This window comes from Larus michahellis, chromosome 14 (assembly GCF_964199755.1).
Source record: "Larus michahellis chromosome 14, bLarMic1.1, whole genome shotgun sequence".
NCBI classification, from domain to species: Eukaryota; Metazoa; Chordata; class Aves; order Charadriiformes; family Laridae; genus Larus; species Larus michahellis.
Window position 1 is genome coordinate 14,590,694 of NC_133909.1, and position 25,247 is coordinate 14,615,940.

At 41.0% G+C, this 25,247-nt stretch overlaps 1 protein-coding gene across 2 annotated transcripts in view; it reads left to right on the top strand.

The window, feature by feature from the left end:
• Window positions 1–1,481: 1,481 nt before the first annotated feature.
• Window positions 1,482–25,247, top strand: part of ERN1 (endoplasmic reticulum to nucleus signaling 1) — a 37,926-nt gene continuing 14,160 nt past the window's right edge. The window contains exons 1-4 of one of the 2 annotated variants that reach the window (XM_074607465.1): window positions 1,482–1,732; window positions 10,798–10,909; window positions 21,175–21,208; window positions 22,197–22,269. In XM_074607465.1, coding sequence (XP_074463566.1) covers window positions 1,664–1,732; window positions 10,798–10,909; window positions 21,175–21,208; window positions 22,197–22,269 — 288 coding nt within the window. In that variant the 5' untranslated portion in view covers window positions 1,482–1,663. The remainder of the gene's footprint in view (window positions 1,733–10,797; window positions 10,910–21,174; window positions 21,209–22,196; window positions 22,270–25,247) is intronic. The other variant, XM_074607466.1, reaches the window with a different exon arrangement.

Here is a 25,247-nt window from a genome sequence, read left to right on the forward strand (position 1 = left end):
TGTAACAGTTTAGGCCCGGCTGGGCCTCCGGGCTGCCCGCCTCAGAGGTGGTTCCTCAGCCTGAGGAGAGGTGCCGGGAGGGTGCGGGGCAGCGCTGCTCTTCCTGCCCCGGCAGGCCTCCTGCCGGCTCAGCCCCACTTGTAGCGTCGACCCTGCCGCCCGCGAGGCCATACGGAGGGATTTGGATGAAATAACCGCAGTTTGGTGGTGGCCTAGACAGTGTTGGCACAACTGTTGCCATAGTGGTCACAAAGTCTCGCGGCAGGCAGTCTGCTTGTTCTCAAATCCAAGGCCACTGTAAAGGAACACGTCTGTTGGCACCGCAGAACTGGAATCTCGGTGTGGTTTGCAGCTCTGGGATGTTTTTATGTATTCAAGCTTGTGGGTTAGATCCTAATTATGTCTCCTGCCCATATAATCAAAGGCACGCTCATTAGCAGAGGGAGCTGCCGGAGCGGATCTGTTGTGTGCCTGTTGCACACCGGGTACTCAGTGTGCTCTGCAGCTCCACTAACGATATCAGTATTTGAAAGCAAACAATATGTAGCAAGGACAAAGTGGCTTTGTTATATAAATAGGCATCTGAAAGCTAGGCCTTTGCCAAGCCGTGTAAATTCACTCTCTTCTTTTTAAAGCTTCCTCCATTTCATTCAGTATTTTTTGTGTTTATCTGTTCAGAGGAGCTTAGACTCAGTTTATGGTTGAGAGAGGCACGGTCTTTGTTTTTGCATTTATTTAGGGCATTGCGAGGCACACCAGGGTCAACAGTGACTTTCTCAAAAACAGGAACAATGCCAAATAAATTTGGCCCAATCTGCTTGGAAAACAAAAAATCAATAGGCAAATTGTACCGGGGCAGGGCAGTGCTGGAGGAGGGAGGCTATTTGTTAAGCCTGAATTTACCCACAAGGTATTTAAAAAGAAACAACTCCAAAACTCCCAAAATAATAATAGTAAAAAAACCCCACCAAAGCAAACATAAAACCCCAACAGCAGCAGCCAGCTAGTGGTTTAAAATGTCGAGGGCTCTTGGCCGAGCCCCTCCACGGGCTGCAGTTTCGTCGGGGCTGAGCACAAACGCGGAGGCTCCGGTAGCAGGACGAAGCCGCGGGGCCTCTGTGCCGGACGCCTCCCCGCTCCCGGGCCGCAGCCCCACAGCCCCCGGGCAGGAGGTGTCCCGGGCGGCCCGGCGGCCGAGGGCGGTCCGGTCAGCGCTTCGTGAACCGGCGGCTGAAGGCGGCCCGGTCAGCCCTTCCCGCCCCGGTGAACCGGCGACCGGTACGATCCAGTCAGTCCTTCCCGCCCCGGTGAACCGGCGGCCGAGGCGGCCCAGTCAGCAATTGCAGCCCCGGTGGCCGGGGACGATCCAGCCAGCCCTTCCCGCCACGGCAGCCGAAGGCGGCTCAGTCAGCGCCTCCCGGCCCGGTGAACCGGCGGCCGGGTCGGTCCAGGCAGCACTTCGTGAATCGTCGGCCAAAGGCGGCCCAGTCAGCGCTTGCGGCCCCGGCGAACCGGAGGCCGGGGCGGTCCAGCCAGCGCCTCCCGCCCTCATCGGCGGCGGCTCCGCCCCACCAGGCGGGGATCACCGGGCACGCTGCGGCCGGCAGCCAGCGCCACGCGTGGGGAGGGGGTGAGCCGGCCGGGCCCCCCGCGGGTGGCAGCCATGGAGTCGCACCGCCGCTGCCTTCTCCTCCTCAGCCTGGGCGCGTTGCTGCTGTCGCCGAGGCCCGGGGTAAGCTGAGCCGGCCCGCTGGGCCTAGGGGGGCGGTGGGAAGGGCAGGGACAGCGGCGGGGGAGGGTGGGCATGGGGCGGCCGAGCCGGTGAGGGACGGGGGAGGCCTCGCTCGAGGCAGGCCGGGCGTTCGTGGGTCCGTGTCTGTCCCCCCCCGGCAAGAACGCCCCGGTGGGCTCCTACCAGGGCTTTTTACAAAAGTTTGCCTTATGTCTGTCTGCGTACGCACAGGGGTGAGGGGCTGCAGTGTACCAGCCTGACCCGGCTCATCAAGCTGTGTACCCACTTCTGTGCCGTATGGTTTTGCACCTAACACCGTGCCAGAACATGTATCACCTATAATAATCCTTGAAATATAAAACCGCAGTTGATTTCCCATAAAGTAATCGATGGAAGTAGGACAAAGAAACTTTTGGGAGCTGAAACTGTGTAGGTGGATAGAGGAACTAGTGAGACATGCTAGATCTTTGCTGTCTCCCTTCATAACCTCATAACTTAAGGGGGCCTTGTTTTCCTTCTGGAAAAAAAACCACATTGTATATATGTTGATATCAAAATACAAACAATTAGCTACATGCCCTGTATATACTATCTGACAGCATTTTGATCATTCTGTCTGCAGAGCAGAGATAGCAACATGTGCTAGATGTACATATGGCTGGTAGGTATCCAAAAAAGACGACAATTCTAAATTCAAAGGTGAAAAACAAAGTGCGCAAGTCACCGCCCTACAAAACCTCTTAAGAAATAACCAGGTTGGTTACAAGGTAGTACACAGAGCAATAAAAGCGCAGGGAATAGTGAAACTGGTGCAAAGCAGATGGAATGCAGAGCAGATTATTTGTATGGAGGTAATAATTTTCAACAGTGTACTTTAAAATGGGTGCAGTCTGCTGTGCGTGTACTGAGATGGAAAACTAAGTCTTCAAAAATTCACTTATGAAAGGTGCTCTTCTTTGTAAATTCTCAGGGTCAGGAGACAATGAAAAAGCCAGCTGATATTTACTCTTTCCATTATCCTGAAGTGTAGCAGAGGAAAGTTTTAGGTTATGTTCTTTGATGGATTGTTCATTGTTACCTGAAAGTGCTGGTGTAATATGTGGGGTTATAGTTCAGGTTAAGCAAAGCTGAAGGCTTTGTTTTTCACCTGGAATATGATAGCTCCACTCCCCTTCTGTAAAAGTAAACACATTTAGTAGTGAAGCTGTGTAACATACCTAGTGTTCTTACTTCATTAGGAAACCGGAAAAAATTAAATGCAGAGTGCCAAAAAAAATGACTTTCAAGTCTTCATTGTAGAGTGCTAATGACTTGGTCTTAGTCTGACTATAAGGTTGGATTGAGATCTCTTCAGGGTCCTGACACGTTTGTCGTTCATATTTTGCAAGGAAAACACTGATTTGCAACTCGTGAAGTTTTAAAAATAGTACTCGATGAGAATACAAAGAAGTATTTTTAAAGACTAAAAGTACTTTTCAAACAACAGATTATTAACAAGCTGTGTATAATTTTACTTACATAGTCACAAAATCCTAGACTTGGGCCCTGGTAGAATTCAGCCCCTTTTTTCTCTAGATTTCTCTCTCCTCTTGGTCTCCCTGACCTGCCGTCTTACCTCAGATCAGTATCTGATCTCAGGTTCTCAGTTTCCCTGTTTCTTTTCTTGGCTCTTACCGTAGTCCTTTTGCTCTGCCAGCGGTAGTGCTTACCATGACTTCCAAGTTGAAATCTATTCCATCCTTCAGTGCCTTTTCAGAACTAGTTTTAATTTCTGTGAAGTTAGTCCCAGTCATCTCGGCTGTGATTAACCCATTTAACTGGGAAGGCTTATTTAGAATTATTAATTCACTTGAGTAATAAATTCCCATGAAAAAGACTGGCATACAATTGAGGTAACATGAAAAACATGAGATTGTGTAAAGATTTTGCAGATTGTGTTTTCTGTAGATTTCTTTTAAGACTACTGGTGATGATCTGCTGCTCTGGATTTTCTTTGATAAATGTGCTTTTGTTACTTTATATCCCAACTTGAATATTGTTTTCCTGCAATTTATATTATATGTTCATACAAGGCCTTCCTTTCCTGTCTTTTCTTTGTGAGATAAAATGTTGTTTCTTATTATTTAGGTGACACGGCATATAGCTCTTGGAATTGCCCTAGTGATGTATCAGAACACGTTATAAAAGGGTGACATCTCGGATACAGCAGTGAGAAATGCAGCAGAGCTGTCTATAAATAAGCAGTCACCGTAAATATTATACGGTACTGATTTACAGCTCGGTAGTTTTTGTGAGCTGTGGACATTCCAAACTGTGCCTGTTTCTCTCTTAACGTGGAGTCGGTGCAAGTCAAAAATAACAACCTCTCTGGGATTAAACTGGCATTTAGAGCACGGGTCTGTTCCCTCCCGCAGCCTGCGGGACTGGTGTCAGTGCTCTGTTACAGGGTGCGCGCAGGCAGCACGTGTGGGCTGTAGCACACGCGGGCTGTTCCTGACGTGGGAAAACCCCAGCATTAGCCAGATGTCTTTTCTTCTAATGTGTTCTCTATCTCAGCCTGAGGTGTTTGGCCAGTTAAGTAATATGTGAGACAGCAGGAGGTTTTAAAGAGGGCATCTCCAATTACTGTGTTAATTAACATTTATGTGTTTTATTTGAGTTGCAGATCTCCTTGGCCACTCGAGAACAGTATATTAGGGTTTAGGGTTTTTTTGGTGGGAATGCAAACTCATCTTGCACACCTAAAATTATCACAGACAGCTCTGTCCTGGAGTGTAAATTCATGTGTTTATAACTCTGCCCTTCTACTCGTTTTGTTTGCTGATGTTCTTGTGAATATTGTAATAAGTTTTGGGTTTACAGAGAGACCCAAGTATGAAAACTTAGCCAGGAGTTTATGGTGTAGAGCACCACTCAAAGTTCAGTCAAGTCAGAGGACAGCTGGAGTGGACCTCCAGTAGTTCTCAGTTTTTCTTATTGTAGTATGAATTGGCATATGAATGAAAACTCGCTGTAACTGGGTTACAGTGTTGATGAGAAATTGCTAACAAAGACATGTTGGACTCTAGTTTAAGATGAAAAGATCTGTAGATTTGATTTCACTTTCTAAAGAAGATATAATTTATTTTTTGTCAGCTCTCTTTCATATATTTACTTTGCTATTAATTATACTGAAAAACTCCCCCCCCTAGTAGTTTACTGGATTTTACAAAAAGTTTCTTCATGGCATAGTTTTATTATGCACGGTGAGTTTAGCCTCTAGCCTGGCAATGTAAGTAGAGGATAGCTGTCAAAACCAGGGTAATGAATCATATGCTATCTCTGATGAATATACCACTTGCTTGCAGTGTGCGCTAATGTTTAAAGATATTTTGCCTTGCATCCTTATTGGTTTACCAGTTGTGGTTGCAGGAGCATAAACTATGGTGTAGACCTTTACTTATTGAGAGGAGAGTGTCTGGTGCTGTTAATGCTGAAGTTGCTTCTTTATAGTTTTTTAGTAAAGTGCAAACATACAGTCTGATATATATTAAGCTAATTATGGAGTGAGGAATGTAGAACTTTTTTCCTCGAGTTAATATATCTCTTGTCAACTTTTTTTTGTTTGGTAAGCCAGGCATTACCAAATAAATTGTGAGAATGTAAATTATAGTTAGCAAACCATCCATCCTCTATCATCCATTGTTGGTATCATCCACCGAACAGATTAAGTTCGGTGCATACGTATTCCTACTTAAGACTCAGAAAAGAGAAAATTATTACCTGGCAGCAAATGGCGATCTGATTTGTTTACTAGTGAAATCAGTAACACTTCTCAGAGTCAGCACCACACGTCTGGGGTCTCTATGAAGTGTTTTCCTGTTCTTTATTCATACCTGTAGAAGCTCTTGTGGTATTACCCCCACAGCAAAACATATTTCTAGGTTACAGAACGATAACTTCAAGGAACCCAGTGGCCTGGTTTTCTTGCTGACTTCAGTGGGATTTGTACATACTTGGTGACCTGTATTTCAAAAGTACTGTTTTTAAGCAGATAATTTAATGGAAGAAATTCTTCCTGTGGGGATCTGTTTTCGTGTAACACAATAAAACAAAGCAGAGCATTGCCTGCTAACCCTTAAAAAAATTTGAAATGTTGTGGTGAATGAAGATAATATAGTCTTTGACACTGAACTGTACCTTAGACATATACAAACACACCAGAACTTGTTCTACAGCTTTCGCTGACCTTCGTATGACTCCATGGGTCCTTCAGAATTGTTTTGAGTCATTTTGTGACTTTGATTTCTAAAACCTTTTATCTAAAGATGTGGTAGATCTGAAGTGTGGGGGTTAACTAGTATTTATAAAGTCAATTTCTATTTCTATTTATAAAATGCTATTTCTATTAGATAGTATATTTCTATTCTAGTTTAAAAATGCTATTTTTATTTAGTCACAAATTTTAGGCTGTTATGGATTATTAGCAGTTAGCACTTTAGAGCACTTGTCGAAGTTGAACTCAATGAGAGCTTGAAAATATGTGTTTTGAATTAAATTATTAAAAATTAATTCTAAAGCAGTCCCCAAGTAATTTCAAAATACTGTAAATCCTTCACTTAACAGCACTGTTGATGTGGAAGATTATTATGAGTACAGACTGTCAAGGCAGTAGAAGCTTTCACTGAATTCCGAAGTGGGTAGTTGTTAAAATAGACATTATTGCAGTTTGAGATAAAATAAAAGACCCAAAGCAGGTTTTCCTTCTATCTCATTTTCTCTGCTCATTAAGTTAAGTTTTTTGCTTAGGTGTTTTGTGTCCTGACATATTTTTCTTGTAGTCAATTGTTATATCTCCTCAGAAATAAAATTGCCGTATGAAATAAAATTCTATTATTACAAGAATTTGCATTGCATCACAACAGCTGAGACCCCACTCCTGCAGGGAGGGCAGTATCTGTGTATACCGGTATTTATAAAGAATCTACCTCAGGACTGAGATTACTATGGTTTTTCGGTGAAGAATGCTCTTACATACTTCACACAAAAATGAAAACAAGTTTGGCCTGTACATACATTTCTTTTATAATTTTCATAACTTTTCATAACAGTGCTAATTCCAGGCTTTAGTTAATCCATTAATCTATTAATTATAAAGCTTTGTTTTCAAAATAAAGTCTATTGAGTATTTGAAATCTTGATACTGCAGTCTCTAGCCGCTGATAAAAGTCACTAATAAATTCAGGAGAAGGTGTTTTTTATTTCTGAATTTGGGTGAAACACAGGTAATTATTTAAATAATCTGTTCATTTTTATCTCTTGTGTTCTATGCAATTTGAAATAATAAAGCCTTGTATCAATACTATTATACTAACTTCCTAGCCTTTTCTCCAAGAGACTACTGTAGATGTTGGTCAAAATAAATTAGCAATATTACATTGCAAAGTCTATGGACTCATCCGTTTTTAAATTTAGGTCAGAAGCTTCAGCAGTGTCAGTGTATTAATCAGCTGGTTAATCTCAACTGCATGATATCATATGCTTTGAAAAGTATGAGTAAATGGAAGATTTTTAATGTGGTATTTTATGTATTTTATCTGTGTGCAAATACAACTTTAGAAATAAAGGAAGAGCTAATGAAATTTTCCCTATATTCAGTCTTTCACCCAAAGAAGATGGTATCTTTGACACACAGGGTTGCAATGGACCACATCAATGCGACTTCGATGTCTGAATATAATAAAGCCCTTCAAAAGCAGTAAAACTTAAACACAGGCTTATGGGGGAGGTGAAGGAAAGCTTTAGAAAAGAGTGGCATTAAGACAAAGCCAGTTAAGAGTGGGGAGCATGAGCTTGGCAGGAGCAGTGATGCTGCCCAACTGTATTTTGAAGGGAAAAGGTGCACGTGTGTGGCAGAACCCTTTTGTCAGTGAAATCCGTGTGCCTCCGTGCTGATTTCCCTCGCAGTCCAACCCCTTGGGCAGTGAGCAGAACGGGCCCCAGCCCCCTCTGAGGAGGGGATTTCTCTGGCTGGGTAGACCTGCTGGCCTCTGAGAGAGTGCTCTTCCCTGCTGTTCCCGTGATGCCTGCAAATGCCGTAAGCACTCGCCATCCCTGGAAGAGTTCACGTCTCCCTGTTAATCACAAAGTGGTGGTAGGCACCATAAGAATGGTGGATGGGAGTGGCACTTTTTCACCCTAACCAAGAATACTATACTGAAAACTTAAAAAAAGCTATTGTAATTTCATTATTTTAGTCATATCTGAGAAGTTTCTAGGTCATTCTGCCTGTGGGCAACATTCAGGTGCTCATCTGGTTTTCACTTACGTAAATAGCTTCTTCAGCTTTGGTTTTCTTTATCGTTCAGCTTGTAAGTGGTCTGGAGGGTAGATGTACAGAAAAGTTTTTGTACTCCTGTGACAGCAGAATGTGCAGAGGAACTCTTTGCACATTAGTACTTTCTGTTTGGTCCCAAGTACTACCAATCTTCTATAATGTCAGTAATCTGGAAGACAACATTGACTACTGATGTTTTGATGAGAGTTTCAGAGCTCACGTTTACTTCCATAATTTCTATAGCCTTCATGCCATGACAAATAGATATTAAAATGTTAAATATGAAAATGTTAAATCTACAGATCTACAACAAGTAGTTTTCCATATACTGCATATTACTGATATTTGATACCCAACCATAATCACGGTGGTTATTTTACAGCCACATTTTTTTGTGAAGATGATATACGCTTTATTCACTTCTGAATAAGAAGACAGGAAGAGAACATGCTTTGTGGAGAATATACTGATTCTGTAAGATAAGAAGATGAAAGATAAGAAAAACTTATGCAGAGAGTAAAAATTAGCCTAGAAAAACAATCTTAGTCTGTATGCATGGAAGATGTGGTGGATTTGCTGTATGTTGTATTTTATTTGCAAATAAACCTCAACACAAGTCATTGCATTCTGGGTGTCAAATTCCCACCTGCAATTTAAAGGAACTTTAATAATTTTCACTTCCTTCCTTTAACAGTTGTGTGTTCTTGCTTAACTTACTGTGTTTCACTCTAGATGCAGTTTCACTGTATTCGTTATCTAAAATTATCAATAATATAAAGGATGGTTTTGGTGTATCTTTTTTGATAGATTAGCAAACAGAGTCATTCCAGTCTTTTAAATTAAATTCATTTGTTCATGGAGCAGGTTTAGGGTAGATAGATCTTCATGAAGAAACGGGTATTTCTTGTGTTCCCCGTGGTGTCTAATGTACAGAGTTTATGCCGCATACATTGTTGTATTGAAATACTGTCTAAAAATGTTTTCTGCCTTACCTATGAATCTGATGGAAGAATAATTAGATTCTCTGGAATAGGGATATCTTTTTTGGTGAGTACAGCTGCAGTGAAAATATACATTTGCTCGATATGAGAAAGCTGAAATGTGCTTGTTTTTTTCTGGATCTCCAGCAGCTAATTCTGATCTATGTTTTGTGTGTTATTGATTTGTACCTTCGTTTTTTCTGCACTGTGTGCTTTATAATTGCCTGCTCCATCTGTATTCATTATGGATGGAAAGAAGCATGTATAGTATTTGTAGGTGAGACCTGAAGGTTATTTCTTTATTATATTATTCTTTTAGCTTTATGCTTTACCTGAAAGTCTAATGCTTTAGTTGAGAGTTTTATACATAAAAATGTATAGTTTTCGAAAAAAACCAGTTACTCCTAGACCCATGCATTTTAATTTGGTAAATGTGTATTTTGCTTTGCAATAATTCTAACATGACTGATAATTATTTTTTACAGCTCAAGTCATTGAAGACATTATTATGCAAAATGCACACACTTTCATGAACTGTGGTAGGTTAAGAACTGTATTTAACTGTGAAACCTAAACATAGCAGGTGGCACGCAGATGAGCAATGCAGGTACAGTCTGCAAGAGACAAGTTACTTGAGCGGTATCTTGAGACTTGGTAAATGGAAATGGGTCAGTCTTAGGGTGTATGGGATCATCTTTAGGCAGGAAGAGAAAAGCAGACATTAATTTAATATTTTTTTTTCCTCTATGCAATCAAACACCTTGGACTTAGCTGCATTGTTCCCGTGATACCTACACAGTTCTGAGTCCTCGATGTCCGTGTGATGCCATTTTAATAAAATTACGTGCTCTCCAATAGCCAGGCTCAAAAGCTGCTCGTGCTACAGAAATAACAACAGGCACCAAACAGCTCTGTACCCAGACACGTAAATATGGAGTGACGTGTCCCCAGTGGCAGAATAATTAGAATGTCAAGTTGAGGTTTGAGTCCTGCAGCTGACTGCTTTCTAGGAGATATCTATAGATGTGTTAATACATGTGGTCTTTCTTAAACAGTGTTATTTACTGTCTACTACAGAAATACAGTATTGGGAGACATGAGGTACAAAAATACAATTAAGAGGCTTAACAGTGTGGATCTCCTCCAGGCTCTAAGCCACATCTAGCCTAAATATTTTGTCCTTGCTCAGAGACAGCTTTAATGCTTGCAGCTCCAGCCTGTCTCTCAGCCAGTCAGCCCTGTAGAATATTGATCACCTTTCAGTTTTATTTGTCTACGTTGTACCCAGCCAATGTCTTTTCATCTTTAGGGGACTAAACCCTGGCAAAAATATGTTCTATTTACTTGGTAGTAGCATGACATTGACATTAACACTAACACTTATGTTCTCTGAACTGCTGTGAAGTTCCTTACCCTAGCTATCTTATCACATAGTCTTTGTATCAGTTCTTTCCTAGATCAGCCCTGTCTCTGGTTTCTCCTGACTTTGAGAGAAGACTTTAATATAAAATTGAAAATGGAAACTGAGTTGTAGATAGAGTATTCACTTAAAGCATCTCCCAGTTTGTCTCTAGGGGAGTAAGTAGTTCCATAACAGTGACAGGGGAAAAAAAAAAATTAAAAAATTACTGAATTCAAAGGGGCAAGCAAGTTGTCCAGTCTGTGCGATTAAAAAGAAGTATGATGTTCTAGGCAATGTACTGTATGACAGTTATGAGTAAAATCTGTAGTAAGTAATTACATTCAGCATATGGGTTTTTCTTTTCCAGAACACCAGCTCAGTAACTGTGCCAGAAACGCTGCTGTTTGTTTCAACTCTTGATGGAAGTTTGCATGCCGTCAGCAAGAGGACGGGAGCAATCAAGTGGACTTTAAAAGAAGGTGAGTAGGAGGTGTCCTGATGCCCTCTACTCAGGAATGGTAGTAACAGTCAAATCAATTGATAAATCAAACTGTTGTAGGGCCTGGTAAATACTTTTCTTTCTTATTTTTTCTCTTGCTCCTGAATTAAGCTACAGTGTTTCTGGAGTCGTGTTCAATCTTCATGCTTTCACTTGCAGATCTTTTCCAGGTTTGGGGTGGGGGGGTGTCAGGATGTTTAAGCTGTGGTGGTATAATTGGTAGGTATCATATTTTGTGTCAATGAGCACAGTATAAGCAAGCATAGAACAGAATAGATGTCAAATGAGAGTGTCAGCTGGTGGAACTGGTGGCAAAGAGTTTGCACGATTCTGTCTCTGGAATACGCTACCTTCCCTAGTGCAGTGGATATAGTGCAAACATCGGGTCTTTTTTTCTATAATAGATGTTTAGGAACAGCACAGTTTTTTAAAGAAAAGAACTGCACTTGTGTTAAGAAATTTAACATTGCTTAGTGACTGGAAGTGATTTTGTAATTTTAGTTACTGAGCAGAGATAGCTCTTTCTGTCTTCTTGAAAAATTCAGTATTTAATACAAATTTGTTTTAGTGGGACTCTGATTATGTATGGTAGAAATGGTAGTAGCACTTTCTCTTCGCTTTGGGAAATAAATTAGAAAGCATGTCAAATGGAAAGGAATCACAGTGATTGCATCACTCTGTCCTCTATTTTTATACCTGATGTCAGTTTATTAGGTGAGCTGAAATGGTAGGGAATGGATTGTGCGTATCTGATATCTGCAGTACAAACCAGTTGTTCTTATTTGTGAGGCCATTCGTACATGAATGCAAATCTACCAGACAAAAAGTTAACTTCATAAATGAACCAAGAATGCTTTTGTAGCTCCTCTTGGAGTAAAAAGGGGTGAGCAAGTATTTTCTTGAAGGATCTTAGTTAATAGGTGTGATTACAATTTCACCCCTGTCTCCTCTTGAAATTTAGACCTCTCCTTTCCCTGAACAGACCTGAATAAAAAAAAGTTATCAGCCTCCTCCTTTATGGTTGCTATAGGCTACTGCGGTGTCAAGAGAAGCTGACTGGTTTTTGATTGCCATTCAGCTGACATGAGCATACAGTGCACAGTCCTGTCTTAGAAGGATATCATAACTGCCATTTGTTTGCAGCTGGACTCAGTAAGTGGCAAGAGTTTTTTTCAGGAAGAAACGAAGGCACTTCGGTAATGAAAAGGACCTCGGTTAGAGTGTATTGCTCAAGGAACTTCCCTTGTTTAAAAAAAAAAAAAGTTGCAAAACTATTGTTGGTACAGTTGAACTGCTAGACTGGATAATCTGGTTTTATAGGACTTCTTTTTTTCTTGCTCTGACTAACTATGTATTATTCTGCATCTTATGTACATGAGGTATGTTCAGTTGCTTTTTGCAAAGCACTTATTGCCCATTAGTTTATTTCTGTGTAACAGAACAACACACAAAGGTCAGTGAAAAAAATATAATTAGTGGTAGTTATCATTGTTACAAGCTGCTTCATGAGTTAACTTCGTTAAGCATACATGGAACAAGGGCCTGTGCATATAAATTGTCAAAATTATTTGTGATTGGAGGGCTTTTATTTATTTTTGCAAACTATATTTGTTGGTGATCACCCTGTGGGTGGGAAGCCCAACAAAGATGTGACAGTGTTGGAAACTAATAGCTCATGAAAGTCCTTACCATCTTGCTATGCTAAATCCCTGGAGAGATTTAATAGTGCAGAATTCAGTATTAATATTAGTGTATAAACCCGGTTGTTTGATGCACTCTCTCTGTCAACAACATGCTTGTATTGTTACAGAGAATTACCCAGTGGGAGGTTGCATGCGTTGCAAGCAGTGTTCTCGCAGGTGCCATTTTACCCTGATTATCAGACAACGAACCATGTGTTGTGGTTCATGTGCTTTGAGAAGTTGTGGAGGTCGCCTGAAGTGCTGTGGCGGCATTCATTGGCAAGAGAACCTTTTATTACTGCACTTAAGCAGCAAGGTGTTTAACAAAGGGCAATTCATGTACATTTTATTTTCATTGGGGGAAAAAACAAGGCGGTGTTCATTATCAGGCAGTACTTAAACATGAAAATCTTGCCATGTGTGGTTTGTTTTAATTTAGCACTGAAGCTTATCTTAGGTATGCAGAGTAAATGAGCCAGTGGTTATCACCACAATAATATGTTTGGGTTTCCTGCCTTCATGTAGTGCTGGCAAGGAAGGCAGTCTGAATACTTGTGCTCCCCATAAAGCCGGCAAAAAAATGGATCCGTAAGTAATAGGACTCTCCAGTAGTTCAGAAATAAAGCTGCGTTCTCTGCAGTTATATGTAGCGAGATTATGGAGGTACTTGTTGAGGGTGCTTAATACCTTCATTTCCTGTTGGCGTCGACGGGTCCTTCTATCTGACAGCTCTCAGGATCTCTCAGTGGCCAGGTAACTGATGCTGCTCGTTCCCTGGGCCTTGGAAAGCTGGAATATGGTTGGAAAGTTTCTAGAAAGAATCCACACTCCTCCTCCCCCCCAAATTTCTGAGAGACACCTTTACTCCTGCTGTGGCCCCACAAAAGCACGTTGTATTGAAAGGCACTCCTTTGAAAGGGTATTGGAAGGGTGAGGCACGCATTTAAGGTCAGAGACTAAATAAGGCTCTTAGTACCATCTCTGATCAATAAAAGGAGCTGTCAGCTCGAAGTGACAGTGTGACAAGCCCCGACATTTTCTGCACTTGCCATTAGCAAGATACTTAGTGAGTACCCTCAGTACAATTACTTAGGATGAAATCTCTTCCCCAGAATTGCTGGAAATGAAACTTCTGTCATTTCCTGTAGATCTCTTTGAAAGGTACAGGGGTGCAGCACCGTAGGCTTGCTTTTACACGCAGGTAAGAAAGCAGACAGTGATAGAGATGGTGACAAGAAACCTGTTGGCAAGACGGAATCTGGAGAGTGCTTTTCTCCTTAATGTCAGACTTTATATTCACAATCCTGATTTCAGTGTAAGAGTGCGATTTTTAGGACTGTCCTGTTCCTTCACATCTTTGTCAAAATAATCCTGTACCTCTTTGTAAACTCAAGAGCTTAGGCTAATGATCAGAATATTGAACTATGAGATGTTAAGAATGTAGTGTTTGAAATCGACTCCTGGACACAATATTTCTCTGTTCTTCTGACAGTAATTTCAGTGTGTCCTTCTGTACTGTTCAAAGTGATCTCTTTCTTTTCATTCATCAGCTCCTTAAAAGCTTTTCTGCTAAGAACTGTTTCAAAATAATTTGCCAGAAGAAGATATAATATATACAGGTTTGTGTCTAGATTTAGAGCCAGCAGAAATTTTGTTATGATCTTCAGTTCTCCATAGCAATCAAAAAACCTGATGGCCCACATTCAGTTTAAAACATTTTGATTTCTGATACCTTACTCGTAACCTATGGGCTTCAGTGGGCTAGTCATGATAAGACAAAGGTATAAAGTCTGTACCTGTTAATGGTATGCAATATGTAGGTTCTAAAGGGCAAATCTGAGATCTGTAGATCTTGCTCTGTTAACAGTGGTTATTTCCAGTCAAGAAGAAATACCTTTGTGCATAGCTGTAAATTAATAAGGATTGTCAAAATAAAACAATTGTAGAGCAGTACTCTTTTCAGCAAATTCCAGAGGATAGTTTGTTAGTATCTCTAACCTCATTCACTGTAATTGCAACAGCAGGCGAGGATGACACGATTTTAAATTGGCCCGTTAGCCCAAATCTGATGTTAGGGCCTCAGCTCAGGAAACCGTTTTTTCCAGCTCATTCCAGTGGGGCAGAGACTTACTGATTCCTGTTTCAGAATCCCCCACTTCTTCTTTTCAGTCATTGGTTTTGTATGTTCTATCTAAGGGCACATGACAGTGATGAAAATGTGCAACTCTGTCTTGTGCATTCAAAAGACTTGGTTTTTAGTCAAAGGGCAAATTTTATCTTATCATGTGTTTGTGAAATATGGAGAAAAGTCAAATGCATTATGTTTAGCATTATGGTTATAGTTTCAGAAGCTGTATATATGGCTTTTTTCCATGTATGTATGCAAAAATATGAGTTAGAATTATATCAGAATAATCTGAAATGTGTCGTATGCTTCTGCCCACTCACAAGCAAATGATACAGGCACAAATATTTTCTGGTCATGATGTAACCAAAACTGTATTGGGACATCTGCCTGCTGCCAGGTCAAAAACTTAGTTTCAGGGAAGTGTAACTGAGACCAATAATTTACTAAATTACTGGACAGTCATTATGTTAGCAGGTTTCTAATAACTGCTGTTCTTTGTAATCTAGGAACAATGTCCTTTTAATACTTTTTTTTTCTTGATACAGTTATTTTACAAATCTTTTTATTAACTTGTAAAAATTAAAGCTTTTCAATTCTTACAGGTTACCATTTTTTGAAGTCCCACAAGGACAAGGAGAGGTATCAGCAGTCTTTTTAATGGTATTTCTATTCTACTGATGCCCTTGAACTCCCCATGCTTGTGGGCATTAATATGCTTTGCTGAATTAATTTAATGAAGAGTATCAGTGGCAATAATTTTATTAATAGTGTGTGCATGTGCTTGTTTACGCACATGTGTTTATTACCAGATCAGAAAGGTAAAGCTGGTGTGTATTGAGTTGTAGGATTTTAATGCAGGAATCGTTAACATACTCTGCCTTAGTGGAGGCTGCAGGAAAAACAAATTGGAAACGCATGGAAGTATCTACAGCAAACTCAGATCTTCCCTCCAGCACTGGAGATGTTTACAGGATGGTGTCCTGCCTCCTGACTCACCCCCCAGCCCCCTTCATACTCCATAGTTGTTTTGACATCTTGTTTTTTTCAGTCTAGCAAGTGGAAAGCTTTTGGAGAGGATATCATACTGAAAGCTCCATGTAGGACATGGCAAGAAGTTGACTTTTCCTCTGCTACGGGGAATGGAAGCGTAAGAGAGAGGCAGATAGATTTTTGTCACAGTTTTATCACATTTTCTCTGTAAAGTTTTTGTTCCAATACAGAATACTTACTGCTTTGTTCAGTGGTTATTATCACTGTTGTTGGTATTGGAACAGATAGGCTTATTAGAATGAGTTACCTCATTACAGGGAACTGCAGTTCAGGGAAATTCTGAAAGCAGGATTACATGATTCCAGTTTCGGCATGTTAGCCGAGTGCTGACCTGTTGAAAAGAAGAGAAGGCCTCAGTTCTCTGACTTTTGCAAGAACTTTTTCCGTTTGACCCTTTGTGGAACAAAAAGTGACTTCAGTTATAAGACGACTCATTCTTTTACTAGTCTGTATTCAAGCAGATGAAAAGTATTGTAAGACCTGACAACACTAAATTAAACTCAAGATTCTCTTTTTATCTCAGAGTGACTTCTTATTTCAAAACAAACTTTGAAATAAAGTTGGAATATGTCCCAAACCGCATTAAAGTGAATGTGAAGAGTTCATTGGCTGTCTTCAAACTGTCTTTGCAGAGCTACAATCTTAGTTCAAGATCATGAAAGTGTTAAGAAAATCAGAAAATGTATATCACCCCGGTAGCTAAAAATGTTGGTAAATGGCTCTCCACAGCCCATCTTTCCAAGTGGATGGTGGTAATAGTGAAAGGAGAATTCCTTTCAGTTCAGAAACTAAACTATTCCATCAGTTTGTGTTCACTTATGAAGGAGATATTGATACTAAATGCTTTCTAACAGTTCATATACAACACTTAAATGTTGCCGGAAGCCATCAGAATAATCAGTGTTTAGGTTCATGTGCCAGTAAGTACTGAAAAAACTTTCTACTGCTTTGTAATAACATCTTAATCTGTTCCATCTACCTCTTTTTTATCATTGTTAGTAAATCAAATTTCAGTTTCTGAGAAAACAAGTAAAAGGATTTTTTTTCACTTCTGATGAAGCACCGTTGTTCTTGATACTGAAGACATGATACTAAAGAAGAGTTTAAGGACTTCCTCATGAGCATGATGCTTCTGTACAGCACACAGCGAGCAGCTTGGAACTTGTCATAAGGCTTTCATTCATGTAATTTGACATGCAAGAGTGCTTCAGAAAAACTCACTACAGACACTGAAGAGACATTCATGGGATTCCTGGCGTTGTTTATTAAAGTGTAGGATACATTTGTTGATGAAATTGTTGTAAGCGACCTTTTTCTAACAGCTTTCAGAAATATAAGCTTGGGGTAGAAGCTTATTGCAGGTGAATACTGCGCATATGTATGTGGTCTTTCACCTACTATGGTACTAACGTGGTTGATAAAATCATGCAAAACTTCTCAGACCTTTGAGACAGTTGGAGCAGAGTGGAGCGCTTTTTTTTGGTAAAAATAGATTGACCAGTCTTAGAAAATGAAGTGAAAACAAGTTATTAGTCCAAAATTGCTGTACTGTATTATTACTCGTTGTATTTTGGGGGCAGAGAGGGAGCTGTAGGAAAGCATTACCAACCGGACTCTCCTGCAAATGTCATGGACAAACCAGCACCAGTTGCTAGAAAAACACAATCTACCTTTTGAAATTTCCTGTAATTGTTAAGGTTTTCCTGAGCATTCTTTGAAAAAAAAAAAACCAACCAAGCCCAAACCTGAAATACTAATATGTTTGAGGAAACCGCATTCTGTCCTATTCTACTGTAGAGTGCGTTTTGTGTTATGTCAGTGACAGTGCAGTTAGAAAATTTGGAACTTGATTCAATAGTGCTAGTTTTATACTGTAATTTCATATAACAACTTCATACCTCCATTGAATTCAGCGAATAAGCAGTCCTTTTATTAAAACTAAATTTAAAAGTTTATGAAGATAGAAAGGCAAGAAACTATTTTTTATGCTTTGCCTAGGCTGACCGGAAAGTGATTTTAAAGAAAATCTGCATTACTATACTTAAACAATGTACATGCAGTCAGTTATCGCTTCAAAAACAAGTTGTGCAGCTTTATTATCGCTGATGATCACTTGAGGAGATGTTTGTAGATAGGACAAAGTTGCTCAAGCACGGTTGGTGAAGGTCGCTGTTGTCTAGCGATAGTCATCGTCACCACAGGCAACCGTTTATTTTTTATCGAGTGAGACACTCTCTGTGTCATCAGTTCATCAAGAGACTTGCAAAGTTTATTTAGCTTTTGCCTTTAGCAATGCTTGTAGCATTTGCATTAAATCTTACTTGAACTGAGGCAGGTGCCATTTTCTGATGATTTATCATGCTGGTTTTTTCACAGAACTGTGAGAGTTTCCTTTCCCACAAAGCACTTACGATTATTGAAACTTTAGTTTATGGTCTTTAGTGTCTCTTTCTTATTTTCACCTAGACTTACAGATACATTGAGTATGTAAAGTTGATGTCTGTTTGCTTTTAGTAGTTCAACCTAGTGGTTCAACTCCAGAGTTGAACCACTGTGTATAATGATCAGGTAATGCTTTTTTCTTTCTTGCTTTTCTTCTATTATGGAGAGATGGTGTTGTAAGCCACCATGTGTTGCTTTAGGTATTGTAAAGCTTGTGGAATACTTGAAGCAAACACTGGGAAATAATTGGCATATAATCAACTCTAAGTTTGGAGCAGGACGTCCCTCCCAGCATATCCTGAAACCAGTTTCTTCACGCAAGGGACAGAAATGAATTACTTGATGTAGTTAATGGAATAAAGGTCTGACTAAGGTCTGCAGAGACAGATACATAACGATGAATCACGTAGCTCCTTTGTTTGAATGTTAATTATTCTTAGGGCCTTTTGATGTGTATTTGGGTTCTCAATAAATTAAATGGAGTTTATGCTATAATGTGGAGCTCTACACTTGCATAGCATTCCCGTCTTACATCAATGAGCAGTGGTAATGGTAATTCATCATTAAGAGAAAAATTGCTCAAGATAAGCCCTCTTGCTATCCGTCGTCTATGACTATACCTCAGCAGCAGGACTGTTAAGTGTACCAGTTAACTTATCTTGGCATTTTTGCTGCCCTGTGTATGAGGCTCCGAGTATAAGATGACGTGACCAGGCTGCGTCTGTCCTGCGCTGGGTTTCCTCCCAGAGCCAGCGCACAGCGCTGCAGGGTCCCCGCATTAGAGGGAATTTGCTGTGATGTGGAGGGGGGCTGTGTTTGATGCTCTTCTTGCCACTGTGGGAGGTGCCGGTGCAGTGGTGAGGAACCGCGTGACAAGGGAAACGGATGAAGCATGAAACTTGGCAAGTCTGCTCACTGAGCAGTTTGCGAGTTGTAGTAGGGCTCAGTGCTTGAGTAGAGCACTGCGCCCTCTCCAGTTAGTTGGGTCGTTCCCAGAAGCTTAATACGCTTTTGAGTAGTTTATTCTGACAGCTTTGAGAATATATCTGGAACATATTTTAGCCATAAAGAGAGAAAAAAATAAACACGTAATGAAGTTTTGAACAAAGCTGCCCTGAGAGTGTTTACTATTGTAGTGTTTACTAAAAAGAAATTGATGAAAATAAAACCAGCTTTACTGTTATTCCTCATATTGTGCTTTCTTTCTGTCTCTGATATTATATGTCTTCTGGTGACTGCCGTTTTCAGCTGCATTGCTCTTAGAGATCTGTTTGGGTAGGGGTTTCTTACCTTTTTTTTTAATCTGTTGTATGAAAATGAAGGGATGTGCTCCTAGGCCATTACCGTCAATCCCAGCAGCTCGTGTGTGTAATATACTGCAGAGTGGTAGAGACTTTGTAAGATCCATGTAATGAACCCTGAATTTCTTGTTCTCATCTTGCTTAGCTCTGCAAATACCACAGTACAATCATAGACACTCAAGCTGTCCAGAATCTGGGCCAGTTTCCCAGTCAAAGGCTCTCAAAACACCATTGTTGTTGTTCTTGTTTCTTTCCTGTAGCATCGTGATGTTTGCATGGAGACAGAACAGGTGAAAAAAGAGTGTTTATTTGCTTGGTCATCTTTCATCTTCTTACTCTGGCTAATTCTAGTGTAATGGTTTGATTTCCCCCGCTGAAGTGAAGATACCTTGCATCCTCTTGACTTCTGAGTTACTTTCTGCCAATGTACGCATAAATAAGCACACGCATTTGTCTTGGAAATTGTAGAGTATGTCTTACAAATCTGGGAACTTTTGTGGTTTTGGCATCAGGACTGAAAATCCCATGATTCATGATTTTTTGAGGCCTCAGATAGTAATTTTGGGGTCACATAACTTTAAATGAAAATCAAATTATTGTTCTTAATTTATCTTTTAATATGCCAGGATTTAGATGTAGCATTGTCAGGTTTTATTTTGTAACTTCTTTTTGTTGATGAAGCCTAAACTGGGATTCTGATCACTTAAAACACCAACTACTGTGAGATTGTTTCCAAACCTCTTGATTTTTATGTAACGTGGATTCTTGGATAAATTTTAGTGGGGAGGTTATTTAAGTGAAAAAATCAGGTTTGAGGTCATTTTGTATAGCCCTTGGCAGGCTTCTGTTTTTCTTTTCAGTGATGTGCTGATCACAGAGGTTTTATCTTGGAGTAGGAAGCGGAATTAAGTTTTTTCTGAGTAGCATCAGAGTCTTGCTCCTCAGTCCTCGGCAGTCCTCCCGTTGCTTCAGGAGGTGCAGCGCGAGGCTTTCGGTTTTTATCTTGCCTTTTGAATTAAATGTGGAGTTGGCTGGAAAGCGGGTGCTTACCTGCCTGATACACAAAGTAGCAAAAGTTAATGAAACCCAGATTAGGAAATATCAAGAAAAGTACTTTTGTATCCCTGTTGTCATGGTGTCTGCAAACTGCCATTAGCTGTAGCTTGTTTTTAAGCTGAAGGCTGCAGAGGGAAAGCAGTTGCTGCAAGTTACGCTCAGCCAGTGCCCAGTGATCAGACAGAGGAATTGAAAGCACGATTTTTTATTCACACGTATACAGGAGTTCTGACAGACTCTATGCTTGGTCCAAGTGGCAAATAAGGAGAAAACTCTAGATGCAATACAGTACTGCTGTCTTCTGCCAGTCTCCTCCCCGGGTAGCTGGGGAGCAGGGTGGGTAAAACTGAACGAAGAACTTCAGAAGGTTTAAAGCTTCTCAGGTGCTTTGTACTTTCCCATTTTACAAACGTGGTTTCGCAGCCAGATAGGAGATCGTTGAGGCTGCTGAGGTGGCCCCTTTCAAACTCTACATCAGCCTCTCAAAAAGGAGCAAGTTGTCGCAGGCCTGGCTTAACCCTGTATCTAGTGAGTTCAGGGAGATGAATTGCCGGTATTATGACTTTTTCTTTTTCTGTTTGTGCAGATCCTGTACTCCAGGTGCCAATACATGTGGAAGAGTAAGTCTGTTTCCTTTATCTCATTTACTGCTTGATCAATTTTCAATGACATCTTGAATGTTGGTTTAATTTGAACCAAAATGATCTGTGTTCTGGAAAAGTTGCATACCTTGCGTAAGTCAATTTAAGGAGGTTTAGAGAGCAGATACAGAAAGGATATAATTACCTGGATATAATTCTCGTACTTGTAGCACTAAGAAGAAACGTCGTGTCTCCAGGCTGTTCTCTCAAGCCCTTGCTCAGGCTTAGAGATCGAGGGTTCTAGCTGTGCTAGAATCTTAATTAAGCAGCTTTGAAAATGACAGAAACAGCTAGGGAGGGATCTCTGGGTTTGTACTTCTTATTCTCTTCAAATAGAAGACTAAAAATAGTGAAGCATAGGGAACTCCAACCACCACCACTACCAGAATCTTCAAATGAAACCCTCAAGTTGTTACTTCAGAGTAGTTCCTCCAGCGCAGCAATCTCACATTTAACTAGAGAATGTGGGGCTTTAACTTTACGTCTGTGAAGTCAGTGGTAACATCCTTTCTTTTTTGTGGTTTGTTTTTGATGTTGGGGTTTGTTTGGGGTTTTTTGTAGTTTAGGTGGGGGGTTGCTTTTACCTCTCAAATTTACTTGGTTCTGGCAACTCTTGTCTTGAAGCTTTCCTTATGCTCTCTGGTTTTGTTTATTTGTTTGGTTTAATTCTGTGGCATTTTAAAAGTGTATAGATCTTGTTTAAAAGCTTTCACCCCTGTGATTGCCTGCCACGTTTGGATCTTTGAGTTTTCAAATGTACTAGTAATCTTATGCCAGTTCTGAAACTTTTGTATTTTTTCATTGTCACAGTTAATAAACGAAACTTCAAAAAATGGGTAATACAAAGTAAAAAGCATAATGTCAAATGAACTTCTTTGTATAGCCAGTTCTGATCATAGTTGCTTTCCTGTTCTCTGAGAAGCACAGTATGTTTTTTAATCATTTATAATTGCTGCTTAAATCCTAGGCCAGCATTTCTTCCAGACCCAAACGATGGCAGTTTGTATACACTCGGTGGCAAGAATAGTGAAGGCTTGACTGTAAGTATATTTTTTTAATTCTCTCCTCTGATAATTTTTACAGAAGTGCCCTAATCAGACTCACACGAAGGATAAGTCCCCAGGGGGACTTTCTGCTTTCTTGACAGCATTGTGAAGTTTTGCGGGCTTTTGTACCGTTTAATGGAGGTGTACCAGTTTCTTGGAAAAGCTTGATCCAGACTAGCCAAAAGCCACCATCCGCTGCCTGTGCCAGTGTTAGGATACAAGTTTTTGCAATGACAGTGCCCTGCATTGTGCCGCTAGCACCTTTGCAGAGTGAAAACATACTTTATTTTATTAGAGCAGAAAGTTGACACCTTTATTTTGATTAGCGGGAAATAATTTCTGCTTTAAAATATCCACCACACACATGTTCTGCCCACTTGTACTATTTTTCTGTAACTTGATAAAATCATAGAATCATCATAGAATCATAGAATCATAGGGTTGGAAGGGACCTCTGGAGATCATCTAGTCCAACCCCCCTGCCAGAGCAGGTTCACTTAGAGCAGGTTACACAGGAACACGTCCAGGTGGGTTTTGAATGTCTCCAGAGTTGGAGACTCCACCACCTCTCTGGGCAGCCTGTTCCAGTGCTCTGCCACCCTCAGGATAAAGAAGTTCCTCCTCATGTTTAGGTGGAACTTCCTATGTTCAAGTTTGTGCCCATTGCCTCTTCTCCTGTCCCCGGGCACCACTGAAAAGAGCCTGGCCCCATCCTCCTGACACCCACCCTTTAAGTATTTATAAGTGTTGATAAGGTCACCCCTCAGACGTCTTTTCTCCAGACTGAAGAGACCCAAATCCCTCAGCCTTTCCTCATAAGAGAGGTGTTCCAGTCCCCTAATCATCTTTGTAGCTCTCTGCTGCACCCTTTCCAGCAGTTCCCTGTCCCTCTTGAACCGGGGAGCCCAGAACTGGACACAGTACTCCAGGTGCGGCCTCACCAAGGCAGAGTAGAGGGGGAGGATGACCTCCCTCCACCTGCTGGCCACACTCTTCTTGATGCACCCCAGGATGCCATTGGCCTTCTTGGCCACAAGGGCACATTGCTGACTCATGGTCATCCTGTTGTCCACCAGGACTCCCAGGTCTCTTTCCACAGAGCTGCTCTCCAGCAGGTCAGCACCCAACCTGTACTGGTGCATGGGGTTGTTCCTCCCCAGGTGCAGCACCCTACACTTGCCCTTGTTGAACTTCATAAGGTTTCTCTCTGCCCAGATCTCCAACCTGTCCAGGTCTCTCTGTATGACAGCACAGCCTTCCGATGTGTCAGCCACCCCACCCAGCTTGGTGTCATCAGCAAACTTGCTGAGGGTGCACTCTATCCCCTCATCCAGGTCATTGATGAATATATTGAAGAGGACTGGACCCAGTACTGACCCCTGGGGAACACCACTCGTCACTGGTCTCCAACTAGACTCTGTGCCCCTGATCACAACCCTCTGAGCTCTATCTATCTTTCAACCAGTTTTCTATCCACCCCACTGTCCATTCATCTAACCCACACTTCCTAAGCTTCCCTATGAGGATGCTGTGGGAGACCGTGTCAAACGCCTTGCTTAAGTCAAGGTAGACCACATCTACCGCCCTCCCCTCATCTATCCATCTAGTCATGCCATCGTAGAAGGCTATCAGATTAGTCAGACATGATTTCCCCTTGGTGAATCCATGCTGAGTACTTCTGATAGCTTTCCTTTCCTCCACGTGCCTTGAGATGACACCCAGAACGAGCTGTTCCATCATCTTTCCAGGGATGGAGGTGAGGCTGACCGGCCTGTAGTTCCCCGGCTCTTCCTTTTTGCCTTTCTTGAAGACTGGAGTGACATTGGCTTTCCTCCAGTCCCCAGGCACCTCGCCTGTTCTCCAGGACTTTTCAAAGATGATGGAGAGCGGCCCAGCAATGACTTCTGCCAGCTCCCTCAGCACTCTCGGGTGCATCCCATAATGATGGTGGTGACAAAATTTATGTGGTATTATCCAAATACTGAATAATCTCTGTACGATTTGATGGGAAAGGTGTACCTGTAATAATACAAATCAGATATGTCACTTTAACCCAAATACTTGATTTTCTAAAGCCGTCTGCCAAAAGCCAGTATTAATATTCTGTGCTGACACCTTTAGAAGATGTTTTTATAAGACTTAGCAAGCAGGCAAAAATGCTGAACCTTTCCAAACTAGTCACCATTCCATGTAACTCACAGATCCTAGCTAACGTTTGACTTGTATTTTTAAACTTTGTGGTGAACTCAGATAAAATATTTGGCTTCCCACAAGTTTCTTTTCTCTGGCAGATGCTATAATTTCCCCTAAGAATTTGAATATTTTTAAGTGTTCTAGTGTTTACTCACCACTCCCCCTGCTGCCCAGCACAGCCAGATCATAACTTGCAAAATGATTCTTGGTTCTTTTCCTGGGTGAATCCAGGAAGCAGCAATCTATTTCAATCTATTCCTTTATTCTGATAATCTTCTCTCTTTTTGAATTAAAGTAATTTAATTTCTGTTTAGAATCACTATTATAAAAGTTTTAGGCAAGAGAGGAGTAATTTTAGCATATTTAAGTAAACTTAGCAAAGGCCTGGTCTTTATTGTTGGTGCAGTTTGTCCATTACTCTTGTGACCTCATCCCAATAAAAGTCTCGTAAAACTTAGTAAGGATCGTCACCCGTTCCGTGAGTGCGACACAGGCTTGGGAGTTTCTCAAGAACTCTTCAGCCAGAGATTCGTGCTTCGCCCTCTCAACAGTTTCATTTGTATGAAGATCTCTGGCCTTTATAAGTGTTACTGTACAGTCCTGTGGAGAACCATTTGATACGTGTTGTAGGTGACACAATTAAACCACCGTATGTTGAAGCCCAGGCAGTTTATAAGTGATGATGGTAGACCTTAAAACCACAGAATCTCGGCCTCCTGACCTCTCAGCTGCAACTATTTCTTCCATTCTACATGCGTTTCTCCTGTTGTAGACCCACT